Below are 14534 nucleotides of genomic sequence, written 5' to 3' on the forward strand. Positions count from 1 at the left end.
GAATGCACAGAACTGTTGTGGTACTGTATCTATCTATCAAGGAAGTACTGTATCTAATCACAGATTAATCATAAATGACCTTTATAGCTGGTGAGATGATAGTACATTCTATCACAGTGTAACACCAGGATCCCTGTTGCAGATGGAAAGAGCAATAGTAACTTTGACCTGTTTGTCAGTCTCTGAGAGGGTAAGGCACAGGAAGGAAAGAGTGGGAGAGAGAGGCAGGAAGATAGCGGTTTTAGTATTTCAACTAAATTCTCATTCTCCTCGATCTCTGTGACATAAACTCATGCTTGAATGTAAATACGTAATGGGACATGTATTTACAAAAATCCTATTTTAATGTACAGGATAAAAAACAAATAATTACTGCTGAATCTAGGCATCTATCATAATTTAGTCACAGCGATCACATGCCTCTGAAGTGCAATTATAAAACACAGTATCATGTAAACATAAACCATTCATTTATCCATGTACATTGAAACCAACCACTCCACCGTCCGATAGTGTGACAATCTACCTGGATCTGAGCAATACCAATGGAAAAACAACACATTTTAATATACTACGCTAACTGCCTAACCGTGGCTTTTTTAAATAAAACTACAGATACACTCAGAATTAAATATAAAATGTCTCAGTAAATGGTTAAAGTTGATTGAACAGACACTTATGTGCAGGGATAAAACAGACACTATTGAATAACAGGTTATGAGTACAATACAACATTCTCAGTATTCCACACAATCTGGGCAATCGGGTAGTGACTCCTAAAGTAGTCTGTACACCAACAGGAGGTTGGTGGCACCTTAATTGGGGAGGATGGGCTCGTGGGAATGACTGGAGTGGAATCAGTGGGATGGTATCAAATACATCAAACACATGGTTTCCAGGTGTTTGATGCCATTCCATTTGCTCTGTTCCGGCCATTATTATGAGCCGTCCTCCCCTCATCAGCCTCCACTGCTGTACACCTTGGCTGTATAAAAGAGCTGAGATGTTATTGACAGGTTGTGGATACGTTATTGATCTGTTAGGTAAGTGTCCTTGACTCCTGTCTGTGATGTGTTGTCGTAATGAGTCATTGATGCGTTGTGAATAGGTTGTCAGAAGGTAATAGATGGGTTGTGAATATGTTGCTGGTACAGTGGGTTGTTGATGGATTGTGAATATGTTGCTGGTAGGTTGTTGTAAGGTTATTTATTGCAGGTCAGGGGCCTTTGATGTGGCCCATAGCTGGGTTGACGAAGGAGAAGTTGTTAAACATGGTTTGGTCCACACTGTTCATGAGGGTACGATCTGCACACGACAACATGGGTTTCTCATTGATAAACTCCTTGTCAAAGTTACTGACGTCACTTGGGGATTTCTGCATGGACAGGAGAGAGGGGAGAGGTTACAACGCACACCCACACAGCGAGCACACACACATGCATACAAATGCAGACGTAAACAAACACACTCGCAGTCTGAGGATGTACGTACCACAGTTGGCCTGAAGGGCGGCGCCACCTCTCGTTTCTCCAGAGCGTTCCAGTCTGTGTCTTTGAAGAAGGAGTGTTGACGGATGTTCCCCTTCACACCCAGCCTCCTCTCCGGCTCCCTCACAAACAGCTATAAAACAAACACACCATAAAGTTGAAGTCGGAAGTTTACATACACTTAGGTTGGAGTCATTAAAACTCGTTTTTCAACCACTCTACATATTTCTTGTTAACAAACTATAGTTTTGGCAAGTCGGAAGGGACATCTACTTTGTGCATGACACAAGTAAGTTCTCCAACAATTGTTTACAGACATTATTTCACCTATAATTCACTGTATCACAATTCCAGTGGGTCAGAAGTTTACATACACTAAGTTGACTGTGCCTTTAAACAGCTTGGAAAATTCCAGAAAACGATGTCATGGCTTTAGAAGCTTCTGATAGGCTAATTGACATAATTTGAGTCAATTGGAGGTGTACCTGTGGATGTATTTCAAGGCCTACCTTTAAACTTAGTGCCTCTTTGCTTGACATCATGGGAAAATCTAAAGAAATCAGCCAAGACCTCAGAAAAAAAATTGTAGACATCCACAAGTCTGTTTCATCCTTGGGAGCAATTTCCAAATGCCTGAAGGTACTACGTTCATCTGTACAAACAATAGTACGCAAGTATAAACACCATGGGACCACGCAGCCGTCATACTGCTCAGGAAGGAGACGCGTTCTGTCTCCTAGAGATGAACGTATTTTGGTGCGAAAAGTGCAAATCAATTCCAGAACAACAGAAAAGGACCTTGTGAAGATGCTGCAGGAAACAGGTACAAAAGTATCTATATCCACATTAAAATGAGTCCTATATCGACATAACCTGAAACGCCGCTCAGCAAGGAAGAAGCCACTGCTCCAAAACCGCCATAAAAAAGCCAGACTACGGTTTGCAATTGCACATGGGGACAAAGATCGTACTTTTTGGAGAAATGTCCTCTGGTCTGATGAAACAAAAACAGAACTGTTTGGCCATAATGACCATCGTTATGTTTGGAGGAAAAAGGGTGAGGCTTGCAAGCCGAAGAACACAATCCCAACTGTGAAGCACGGGGGTGGCAGCATCATGTTGTGGGGGTGCTTTGCTGCAGGAGGGACTGGTGCACTTCACAAAATAGATGGCATCATAAGGGAGGGAAATTATGTGGATATATTGAAGCAACATCTCAAGACATCAGTCAGGAAGTTAAAGCTTGGTCGCAAATGGGTCTTCCAAATGGACAATGACCCCAAGCATATTTCCAAAGTTGTGGCAAAATGGATTAAGAACAACAAAGTCAAGGTATTGGAGTGGCCATTACAAAGCACTGACCTTAACCCCATAGAACATTTGTGGGCAGAACTGAAAAAGCGTGTACAAGCAAGGAGGCCTACAAACCTGACTCAGTTACACCAGCTCTGTCAGGAGGAATGGGCCAAAATTCACTCAACGTATTGTGGGAAGCTTGTGGAAGGTTACCCGAAACGTTTGACCCAAGTTAAACAATTTAAAGGCAATGCTACCAAATACTAATTGAGTGTATGTAAACTTCTGACACACTGGGAATGTGATGAAAGAAATTAAAGTTGAAATAAATCATTGTCTCTACTATTATTCTGACATTTCACATTCTTAAAATAAAGTGGTGATCCTAACTGACCTAAGACAGATAATAATTTTTACTAGGATTAGATGTCAGGAATTGTGAAAAAAATGATTTTAAATGTATTTGGTTAAGGTGTATGTAGACTTCTGACTTCAACTACACACACACACACACACACACACACACACACATCAGGACAGAGGACGCATAGGTCACAACCTCCACTCCAATGGGAAAAAGACATCAGAGCACCCTCATGAAAGGTAACCAATCACACGCAGACACACACAGTACAGGTCACATCCATCCCAACCGTCAATCATTCATGTTGATGTATGTAATCTGGTGCATAGTGGACAACGTTGCCGTAGTTCATTCGTTGTGGTATTGCAGTGAGTGGACCAAGTTGTTGCATTGAGTGAGACCTTGATGAGGATGTCTCGTGCGTCCTTGGCCAGCCATTGGGGGTAACAGGGGTCATCTGTCCTGATGGACTGGAACAGTTCCTCCTCATCGTGACCATGGAATGGAGACTGTCCAATCAGCATCTCGTACAGCAAGACCCCGAACGACCACCAGTCCACTGAGCTGCCGTACTTCTGCCCCAGCAGAATCTATAAAACCATGACCGTTCAGTTCAACATGACAACATCTCTTCATCATCATCATCATCACTTCATGTTGTTTATCTAAAACCAGTACATTAGACGGAGATGGTATGTAATTGATTAATGATACAAATCAATGAGATCAGAATTGAGTGTGAGAAACATTAGTTCCCTAAGGGAACATTTCTATTGGTTGTACACCTTTTAAGGGTTGCAATGCTGATAGTAAGAGTGTAGATTCCTATAGTGATGGTGAACATGCAGTCACCTCTGGGGCGATGTAATCAGGTGTTCCACAGAAGGTGCAGGTCCGCGTTTCTCCCTCCATGTTCTCCTTACACATCCCAAAGTCTGCTATCTTTATATGGCCTTCTGAGTCTAACAACACGTTGTCCAGCTTCAGATCCCTATAGACAATGCCTTTGGAGTGGAGGAACTGGAGCCCACAGATAATCTCAGCAGCATAGAACCTACAGCCAGGGGGAGGAGAGAGGTGATGTGAGGAGAGAGGGATTGGGAGGTGTGTGTGTGTGTGTGTGTGTGTGTGTGTGTGTGTGTGTGTGTGTGTGTGTGTGTGTGTGTGTGTGGTAGACATAGCCTAGTTGTGTGTAAGGATTAACTTACGTAGATCTCTGCACGTCAAACTTGTGACAGTTCTGGATGTGGAACATGAGGTCACCTCCGTTCAGATACTCCATCACAAAGAACAGGTTCTCCTGTCACACACACAACACAGTCATATCAACAAAACCTGTGGTTTGTTTGTGTGTGTGTGTGTTGAGTGCGTGTGTGTGTGTGTTACCGTGGTCTGGAAGGTGCAGTGGAGGTGTGTGAGGAAGGGGTGTTCCCAGGCCAGGGAGAGTACTCTCCTCTCCACCATGGTACACTCCACATCATCATCCAGCAGAACCACGTCCTTCTTCAGAGCCTTCACCGCAAAGAACTCTCTACTGCTCTTCAGCTCGGCCAAAAACACCTAGCAACACACACAGATGATACGTACATGTAGGAAATCACTGTCTTCAGCTATTCAGGCTTGTCAAATGGAGGTGAAAGATCCGTCAGGCAACGTCTAAGTACAATCAAGAAGTCTCTTCAGTACACTGGATCCAGGAACACAGAGCATGGCTAGAACATGTTCAAAGACCAAGCAACACAAATCACACTTTTATATTTTTCGGTTTCATAGCATCACATCACCATGACTATGACATTTTAGAAAAATTATTCCGGTATAAATTACCAAAATTACCATAGATTACCAGCAAATATACTTAGATAAATTAACGGTAGTTTTTCAAATCAAATCAAATTGTATTTGTCTTGATTTGATTTGATTTGAAAAACTACAGTTAATTTATCTAAGTATATTTGCTGGTAATCTATGGTAATTTTGGTAGTTTACACCGGAATAATTTTTCTAAAATGTTTTCACTCACAATATTTGTTTTTTCTTTAGCTTAATATCTGTGTCCATGTTGTCCATGAGTTTCTAGTGGATAGACCGAATGATTCAAGAGAAAACAGCCTGATTCATGAAAAAAGCATCTAATCAACAATGACATAATTTCAAATTGACTCTGCAACTCTTCCAACTATTGACTTTTTTCACAATTGCCAACAGTTTGGCACCAACACATTTGCAATAAAAACATATTGACAGAGTAAAATAAATAAAAGTGTGTAAAAATGTAAAGGATATATTCTACTGAAACACTCATATTTAACACCAATGGTATTCACTAAGTTGATGGGTTATATTTAGGATAATGTTTTAAAGCTTTGTCATTCTAGTTTGTTTATTCAAATCGTCTTAATTGATTATTTTAAAATCCAGAAAATTTTCAAAATTCTGGTGGTTTCCCTTTGTAACCCTAACTATGACTAAACATTATTGGTAACACTCAGGTAGTGGCCAATCAGTGTCCAAAACACTACCCTATTGGCGTCCATTCTAGCAAAGTTCTAGTACATTCTGGATCTGGAACATTCTGACCAGCATGTTTACAGGTCCAAACATAATCATCACAACACCAACATATTAGTATTAAGGTTATCTTACTCCTCAAGGGTAGGCTCTCTTCCTATCACAATACACTCCCACAAGCAGGGTCAAGATGGCAAGCAGGCCCTCTCCCCCTGCTAGAAACTTCTGCTTAGGTCATGCTGACCCAGGCTCACAGGCTTGAGTATAATAACAGAATATACACTGAGTATAACAAACATTAAGAACACCTTCCTAATATTGAGTTGCACCACTTTTTGCCCTCAGAACAGCGTCAATTCGTCGGGTCATGAAACTCTACAACGTGTCAAAAGCGTTCCACAGGGATGCTGGCCCATTTTGACTCCAATGCTTCCCACAGTTGTGTCAAGTTGGCTGGATGTCCTCTGGGTGGTGGACGATTCTTGATACACACGGTAAACTGTTGAGCGTGAAAAACCCAGCAGCGTTGCAGTTCTTGACACACTCAAACCGGTGCGCCTGGCACCTACTACCATACCCCGTTCAAAGGCACTTCAATCTTTTTTCTTGCCCATTCACCCTCTGAATGGCACACAGACACAATCCATGTCTCAATTCTATCAAGGCTTAAAAATCCTTATTTAACCCGTCTCCACCTAATGTTTTGTACACTCAGTGTATGTTTGTTCACAATGCAATCCCTGTAAATAATAAAGTACACTTTCATCTGCACGGTTTCCATCAGTTAGAGACACATCACCATAAACTGAGACAAGACTTGGGCTTGATAAATGTCCTAGTTATCAATGGACTGAGAAACTGGTTGTGGGTTCAATTCCCACGAGGGACCAGTACGTCAAATAAAAAATGAAAATCTATGTACTCGCTCTGGATAAGAGCGTCTGCTAAATGACTAAAATCTAAACGTCAATGTAAACTCATTGTATGTTATAGAAACACTAGACCCATGTTGGTGATATGTCTTAAGCCCAGATAGACAACGTATACCCCCAGGGCTCACTAGGTGCAGTGGTTTCCCTCTCTCTGGTACCTTGCCGAAGCTGCCTTTGCCAAGCATCTTGTGCAGGATGAAGTTGTCCAGGGTGAACTTGTGAAGGTGTTCTTTTCTGGGGACGGCGTACAGCGTCTCAGGCTCCTCCATCACAGGGGCAGGCATGTCCCCCTCCGCTGGGGTGTCCCACGATATCCCCTGCTGCTCTGGAGAGGGGGGGAGAGGTGGAGAAGGGGAGATAGTAATTTAGTCCTATTAAGTCTCAAGTTGACTACAAAGTCCTCACAGTTGCATGAATGACCAGGTTGACCATGTGTGGTCTCCTTACCTTTTCGCCCAGCGGTGGCTGCGATCGGGGGGAGACCTGCCACTAAACCTGAAGGTTCCCGCACCACCCCTGCCTGGCCCACACCTACCGGCCCGCCTCGACTATAGATCTCACTCTCTCTGGAGCCCCTGGCCTATAGGTAAATGCATAGACACATGTAACAATTAATAACATAACACAATGCTACAGTATCTGTATAACGGGCAGGGATAGATTCCTTATTTACAATCAACATACATTTTTGTAATATTTTTTTATGCAAAGCACTTTGGAGCTATTGTGGATCTGTCGGACAGCACTGACTTCCTAACCCCTCGACCCCTGAACTCTGACCTGCTGTTTAGTCTCGATCGTGGCCAGGGCTTCAGCCATCAGTTTCTGGTTGACTCCACACAGGTTGGCCACCTTTTTCTGGCACTTGTGATGAACGTTCATACCGCAATCTGCATGGGCAACACACGTGGTTACACAGTATACAGACACAGATGAATGGGATGATGAAATCAATACATTTTGATATGTGGGCTCCTGTAATAGTGAAATAGGGAATTATGTGAAAAGGTATGGTGCAATATAATGGTTTGATAGGGTACTGTTATAATTTGAGTTGGCAATGGTATGATGTGATTGTGTAATGACAGTAATGTGATGTTATAATGTGATCAGGGTCTCTTCCACAGGAGGTTGGTGGAACCTTAATTGGGGAGGATGGGCTTGTGGTAATGGCTGGAGCGGAATAGGTGGAATGGTATCAAATACATCATACACATGTTTTCCATGTATTTGATGCCATTCCATTTGCTCCGCTCCAGCCATTATTATGAGCCGTCCTCCCCTCAGCATCCTCCTGTGGACTGTCCTCTCACCCTCACACTTGAGTCCCTGCTTGGCCAGCCCCCACAGCAGCGTGCCACAGTGTTCACAGAACGTGGGGCTCTTGTAGTTGTACACCTTAAACCTGTGGGGCATGTCGATCTTAAAGCGCTCCTTGTGGATCTGCAACACACAGCAAACACACTCGGTCACCTGAACACGCCGCACTACAACCCTTTGTTGCCACGGAAATATGACACAGGAAGTAGGCAACAACTGCTTTGGACGTTTTAGGGAAGTAAAATCCCTGGGATAAAACTGTACTTTTTTTCTCTGTCTAGGATCGGTGAGTACTGGTAAATCAAGTAAACAGTGAGTACGGTAACCACAGAGCTGTCTGCTTCGAAGAACCAACCCACTATCTCAGTGTGTACTGTGAGAGAGTGTGAGTTAGTCAATGTGTACTGTGAGAGAGAAGAAGTTACAGTCAGTGTGTATGCGGTTGACTTTAACCAACAATAAACAAGTGTGTTACCTATGAGCTAAACCACAGTCACCAGAAGCCCAGATAGCCCAGAAGCCCAGATACACTGCATGCCAGTCTGTCTGCATGCAGTCTAAGAGGACCTCCAGTCATTTAAATTGAGGCTCCTCATGTCACAAACAACAAGACTAAGTGGACACATCACAGTTTACTGCCACTATTATTGGAACCCTTGCAACTAAATATAATGACAAATCCAAGATGCTCCAAAATGCTCAAGATCACTTATTGTCATCGTTGTATAGAAACGGACTACAATGTACAGGCCTACCATGGTCTCTTTGCTGTTGATGGCCGACCCAGTGCACTTGGCGATGATTTTGTCAATGCATTTCTTGTGGATGGCTGCGTTGCACTCTGAAAGACCAAGGATGGGGGGATGAGAGTGTAGACAGGAGAGAGGACGGAGGAGTGTAGGGATAGAATATGGAATAGGTAGAAGATGAGGGGAAAGAGAGAGCAGAGATACTCACGTCGACACTGATAACCCTGCTTATTCAGACCCCTGTGGGGAAAAGAAACACAACATGACCAGGAACCAGGAAACCAACACTGGATGATGTGGATAATGTTTCAATAGAAATACTGTCGTGTTTGTTTCAGAGGGACAATGAAAAAAATAGAGAGGATCTATGTGAATGATGTCATTACGATATACTATTTGCACTCCAATTGAATAGGTTTTAAATAAAGTTAGGTTGTGATATACATCCTGTACAGACAGAAGGTGTACTTGGTTTTAAATAAAGTTAGGTTGTGATATACATCCTGTACAGACGGAAGGTGTACTTGGTTTTAAATAAAGTTAGGTTGTGATATACATCCTGTACAGACGGAAGGTGTACTTGGTTTTAAATAAAGTTAGGTTGTGATATACATACTGTACAGACAGAAGGTGTACTTGGTTTTAAATAAAGTTAGGTTGTGATATACATACTGTACAGACGGAAGGTGTACTTGGTTTTAAATCAAGTTAGGTTGTGATATACATCCTGTACAGACAGAAAAGGTACTAGGTTTTGAAATGGGTTTCTATGGCCGAGCAGCATCAACACTACAGCATACAACTACATTCTAGACGATTCTGTGCTTCCAACTTTGTGGCAACAGTTTGGGGAAGGCCCTTTCCTGTTTCAGCATGACAGTGCCCCGTGCACAAAGTGAGGTCCATACAGAAATGGTTTGTCGAGATTGGTGTGGAAGAACTTGACTGGCCTACACAGAGCCCTGACTTCAACCCCATCGAACACCTTTGGGATGAATTCGAACGGCGACTACGAGCAGTGCCTAATCGCCCAACATCAGTGCTCGACCTCACTAATGCTCTTGTGGCTGAATGGAAGCAATGTTCCAACATCTAGTGGAAAGCCTTCCCAGAAAAGTGGATGCTGTCATAGCACCAAAGGGGGGACCAACTCCATATTAATGCCCATTGTTTTGGAATGAGATGTTCAGTTGTCCACATACTTTTGGTAATGTAGTGTATAGACTGACCAGGTGACCAGGTGAATCCAGGTAAAAGCTACGATCCCTTATTGATGTCAACCGTTAAATCCACTTCAATCCGTGTAGATGAAGGGGAGGAGACAGGATAAAGAAGTATTTTTAAGCCTTGAGACAATTGAGACGTGAATTGTGTACGGTATGTGCCATTCAGAGGGTGAGTGTGCAAGACAAAAATTAGGTATGGTAGTAGTTGCCAGGATCACCGGTTTGTGTCGAGAACTGCAACGCTGCTGGGTTTTTCACCCTCAACAGTTTTCTGTGTGTATCAAGAATGGTCCTCCACCCAAAGGACATTCAGTCAACTTGACACAACTGTGGGAAGCATTGGAGTCAAAATGGGCCAGCTTCCCTGTGGAACGCTTTCGACACCTTGTAGAGTCCATGCCCCGACTAATTGATGCAGTTCTGAGGGCAAAAGTGGGTGCAACTCAATATTAGGAAGGTGTTCTTAATGTTTGGTATACTCAGTGTATAGTGTTTTGGCTCAGTGGACGTACCAGACAAACTCTTTACAGACGGAGCAGAAGGTGGGCTGGGGGAAGAAAGTGGCGCTGAACTCGTGACATTTGACCTCGTGGACCTTGGCCTGTTTAATGGCTCCGCGTCGTGCATGGAGGGCAAAGACTCCCGGATCCCTGTCTCTCTCTCCAAATCCATCTCCCTCACCTGAACCTGTGGCGTCTGGGAAACAGGCACACACACATGAAAGTTATGTACAGCGCATAGTCTTGTCACAGTTAAAAGACAGAGGAAGAGAAAGAGAAAGAGAAAGAGAAATATTTGCACGCTCCTCTGTGAACGCATGATAGGAATGTCCCTCTGCCAGTCTGTGTGCGTGCGAGTGTGTGTGTGTGTGTGTGTGTGTGTGTGTGTGTGTGTGTGCAACGACAGAGAGATAGAGAGAGAAAGGGTAAAGGTGAATTTCTTTATATTTGTGAGTAACGTAATTGAAAGGGCTAGTAGTTGTAGACTTTATATATAGACAGACGTCTGAGAGGTTTCCTCACGCCTGTTACAACATGACTTTATAACCCTTCAGAGCGTGTTAATAAGACCCCAACAAGAGAGGGCACTGACAGAAACTATGGGGAAAAGATGGGGTTCTGGAATGGTTGTAACCACACAGGAACAGACATACGCAGACATTAGGAAGTCTACAATGGTTCTGAACCCTCACCACTCTTCTCCAAGTAGTATCTGGCCTCCATGAGTAGACGACCCTGTGGCTTCAGCTCCACCTGAGAGAGAGAGAGAGAGAGAGAGAGAGAGAGAGAATATGAGACAGAGAGAGAGAGAGAGAGAGAGAGAATATGAGACAGAGAATATGAGACAGATATATCCCCATATCAAATTGTGTGGACACAACACATTCCCATCTCTCCAACCCTAAGGCAGTGGACCTCCCCCCCTGTTGTCTTACCCAGATCTCCAGCTTGCCGTTCTCCTTTTTGCAGCGTGAGGCCAGGGTGTCCAGCTGCACCATGGCTTCAGACTTTAGCTCAGCGGTTTTGTCCTTCACCACCACATGCATGACACGGCCCCGGTGGACATGAGCGTCAAACGTGCTGCTCCAGGGGGGGTACATGGTGGGCTTCTTCTGCTTGTACACCTGGCCCTTCTCTGGAGGGGTAAGGGTGTGTATGTAAAGAGGGGAGAAAGACAGGTAGAAACAGACAAGAATTTTGACATTAGTCTATCTGTCATTGGTCCTACATTTTTCCTGACATGTGACCTGACCAGGAGCAAAGAGTGGTCTGTCTCTACCACAGGAGGTTGGTGGCATCTTAATTTGGGAGGACAGGCTGGTGGTAACGGCTGGTTTCCATGTGTTTGATGCCATACCATTAGCTCAGTTACGGGACATTGTTATAAGCCGTCCTCCCCTCAGCAGCCTCCTGTGATGTATAACTTTCACTTTCACTGCAAAGTATTTTCCTTCTGCCATTTAAATGTAACCTTTATTTAACTAGTCATTTGACAGGCATTCCATTCCAGAAATGCATGTTCCTGCCATAGAATGCTAATTCTATCACTGTCTGCTCTGGACAGAGACAAGGCTACCAGCTGTTGTCTATACTGAAAATAATTTCCCTCTGACAGGGAAAAACTGTCAAATTCTCCCCAGACAGACAGCTCATATGTTTCATCATGTTTCCAATCCGCCTTTGGCATGAGAGGGCGATACTTTTTGCTTTAGAAGTCCCACGCAGCACTGAGTAGGCTTTTGTCGGCCCAAGTCACGATCAGTTCCTCTGTTTTTCTCTCTGTAGCGGTTAAGTGACATTTGACTGAGGTGTTGCTTTCATTTTTCTGTTAGGTGCTTCAGCCACAGTGGAGTTAAGAAACGAGTCTGAGCCAGTCACAGCTCTGTAGTAAGGACTCCCTTAAACTACTCTGACTCCAGACCCGAAACACTCCTCCTCAGTAAGGTGTTCCGTTCAATTTCCAATCGCTCTATTGGCACAACTGAATGCAATCAGTTTGCAGCTGCTTGTAGGCTAGCTAGACCAACAGTGGAATATTAGTGGTAAACATCATACTGTACTGCTATGTACTTTCATCTGGGCCTTTTGATGGCATGGCAAAAAGCAGTACAGAAATCAAATTGATTTGAAATGAAACTGAATAACACAGGTCTTCCTGTGAACTAATACACCCACGCACACATCTCTCGCACACACACACACACACACACACACACACACACACACACGCAGACACATGCAGACACATGTAGACACACACATGCAGACATCCACATGCAGACACACACACACACATGCACACACACACACACACGCAGACACATGCAGACACACACATGCAGACACACACACACATGCACACACACACACGCACACGCACACACACAGACACACACACACACACACACACACACACACACACACACACACACACACACACACACACACACACACACACACACACACACACGCACAAGCACAAACACACACACACAGCGTTTCTCTACCACTTTATCTCTGTCCAGCTACCAGAACAGCTCTGTGGTTGAAGTGAGAAAGAAATGGGGGAAAAATACGTAGATCCCTCCTCTTTCCTCCCCACGTCTCTCTCTGTTTTTAGCCCTGTAACTGTCATCTTTACCAACGGTTAAATATAGTCAGCAAGGAAACAAAACTGTCCATTAGCACTCTGAAGTACTGCTATTTAGAGGTAATACTGACATGAATCATAAGCCCATTTACACTAATGGAACCCCTGGAGAAGAAAGGTCTGTTCTATTAAATGTCTGTCTATAAATAGATCTGCCCTCTTTAATGCATAGACACTGTAGATGGAGTAAACAGGGACCTACTCACTGGGCACAACTTCCTCCTTCCTCCTCCATGCGACACAACAGTCCTACAGAAAATCATAGAGGTTCCCATGGTTCCCCCATCACATCTCTCCGACACGTACGCACACGCTCAAACTGACCTGTGTCTATAGCCTCCTTCATGTAGACAGCACAGTACGGGTTGATCATCTCTTCATGGTAGGCCAGACCTGGGTCCATCTCGAAGCTGGAGAAGCCGATACGCAGGAACGGAGACATGGCTGCAGGTACCACTCACTCACTGACCTCCAGACAAAGACCTCAACTCAATAGTCACACAACCTCCAGAAAACCTTCAGAGAACCTCCCTCGCCACGGAAACAGCCGTGGGGAGAGTAGTCTTTGTGTGGATGTCAGCCCCCTCTCTGACACAGTCCCCCTCACGCTGACTGGCCTTTTCCTCCAGATGAGAGATGGGTTGGCGAGGGAGGGAGAGAGAGAGGAGAGTAGGGCTCTTTGGCTCGCAGCGGCAGTTCCGCCCTTGACGCCTCGCTCCTCTGGTACTGATAAGAGCTGTCCGTCACCCTGAGAAAGGAAGAGAGAGAGGGAGAGAGAGAGAAAGAGAGAGAAAGGGAGAGGGAAAGAGAGAGAGAGGGGGAGAAAGGATGAGAAAGTCACAAGTCAGCATTAGTTATACCAATTCTCTAGAATGAATTCCACCAGACCAGTACATTGTACGCCAAACAAATACAAAACCAGTACCCCTCGTTTACATCACAAACAAACTAATCAGCCCTCTTAGTACCTAAAGCAAAACACCATATATTTAGCACTAAAGACCGAACAAACCAGCACTCTCTGGGTATCAAAAACAGCTCATACCTCCAGGGGCTAGTAAACCTCAGCTAGCCTATTTCCCCAGGCACCTTGGAGTCCAGTATAATCCCTGAGTATCAGTCACTGCACAACTCAGGTGCTACCAGCTAGCTCTAAGCTGCGGTGCTCCCAACACCAGTGAGCTGTCTGTGGTTAGCTAGGTGGCAGTGCTGATGGAGGAGAAAGAGACTGAGCGTCAGAGTGATATTTGAGGCCAGGTTGTCAGAGAGGAGACTGGGAAGGCCCTAGTAATAGACGTGTAATGCTAAACTCTGATCGGGAATACACAGGGAAGAACTTCCAGCCCAACCCGGGCCTGGGTCACCCACAAACATACCTCCCGTAAACTCCCCATACCCACGCAGGTGCGCTCGCACACACACACACACACACACAGTGCCAAATGTTGTGTGTGATGTCCCCATTACTGTTAACAGGTGTGATTTGTGCAGAAGGATCA

General features: G+C 44.4%; 1 protein-coding gene across 1 annotated transcript; it reads right to left on the reverse strand.

Moving 5' to 3' along the window:
• Window positions 1-926: 926 nt before the first annotated feature.
• Window positions 927-13477, reverse strand: LOC120049408 (protein kinase C theta type-like). The gene is given in 16 exon segments (XM_038995675.1): window positions 927-1375; window positions 1492-1620; window positions 3549-3737; window positions 4000-4201; window positions 4356-4447; window positions 4534-4707; window positions 6749-6961; window positions 7078-7170; window positions 7371-7480; window positions 7904-8033; window positions 8666-8751; window positions 8868-8899; window positions 10398-10566; window positions 11081-11138; window positions 11321-11520; window positions 13360-13477. Coding segments are annotated over 16 exon segments (2154 nt in total). The 3' UTR covers window positions 927-1216.
• Between the last annotated feature and the right edge of the window lie 1057 nt (window positions 13478-14534).

The sequence above is a fragment of the Salvelinus namaycush genome, chromosome 6, assembly GCF_016432855.1.
Source record: "Salvelinus namaycush isolate Seneca chromosome 6, SaNama_1.0, whole genome shotgun sequence".
In the NCBI taxonomy this organism is placed as follows: Eukaryota; Metazoa; Chordata; class Actinopteri; order Salmoniformes; family Salmonidae; genus Salvelinus; species Salvelinus namaycush.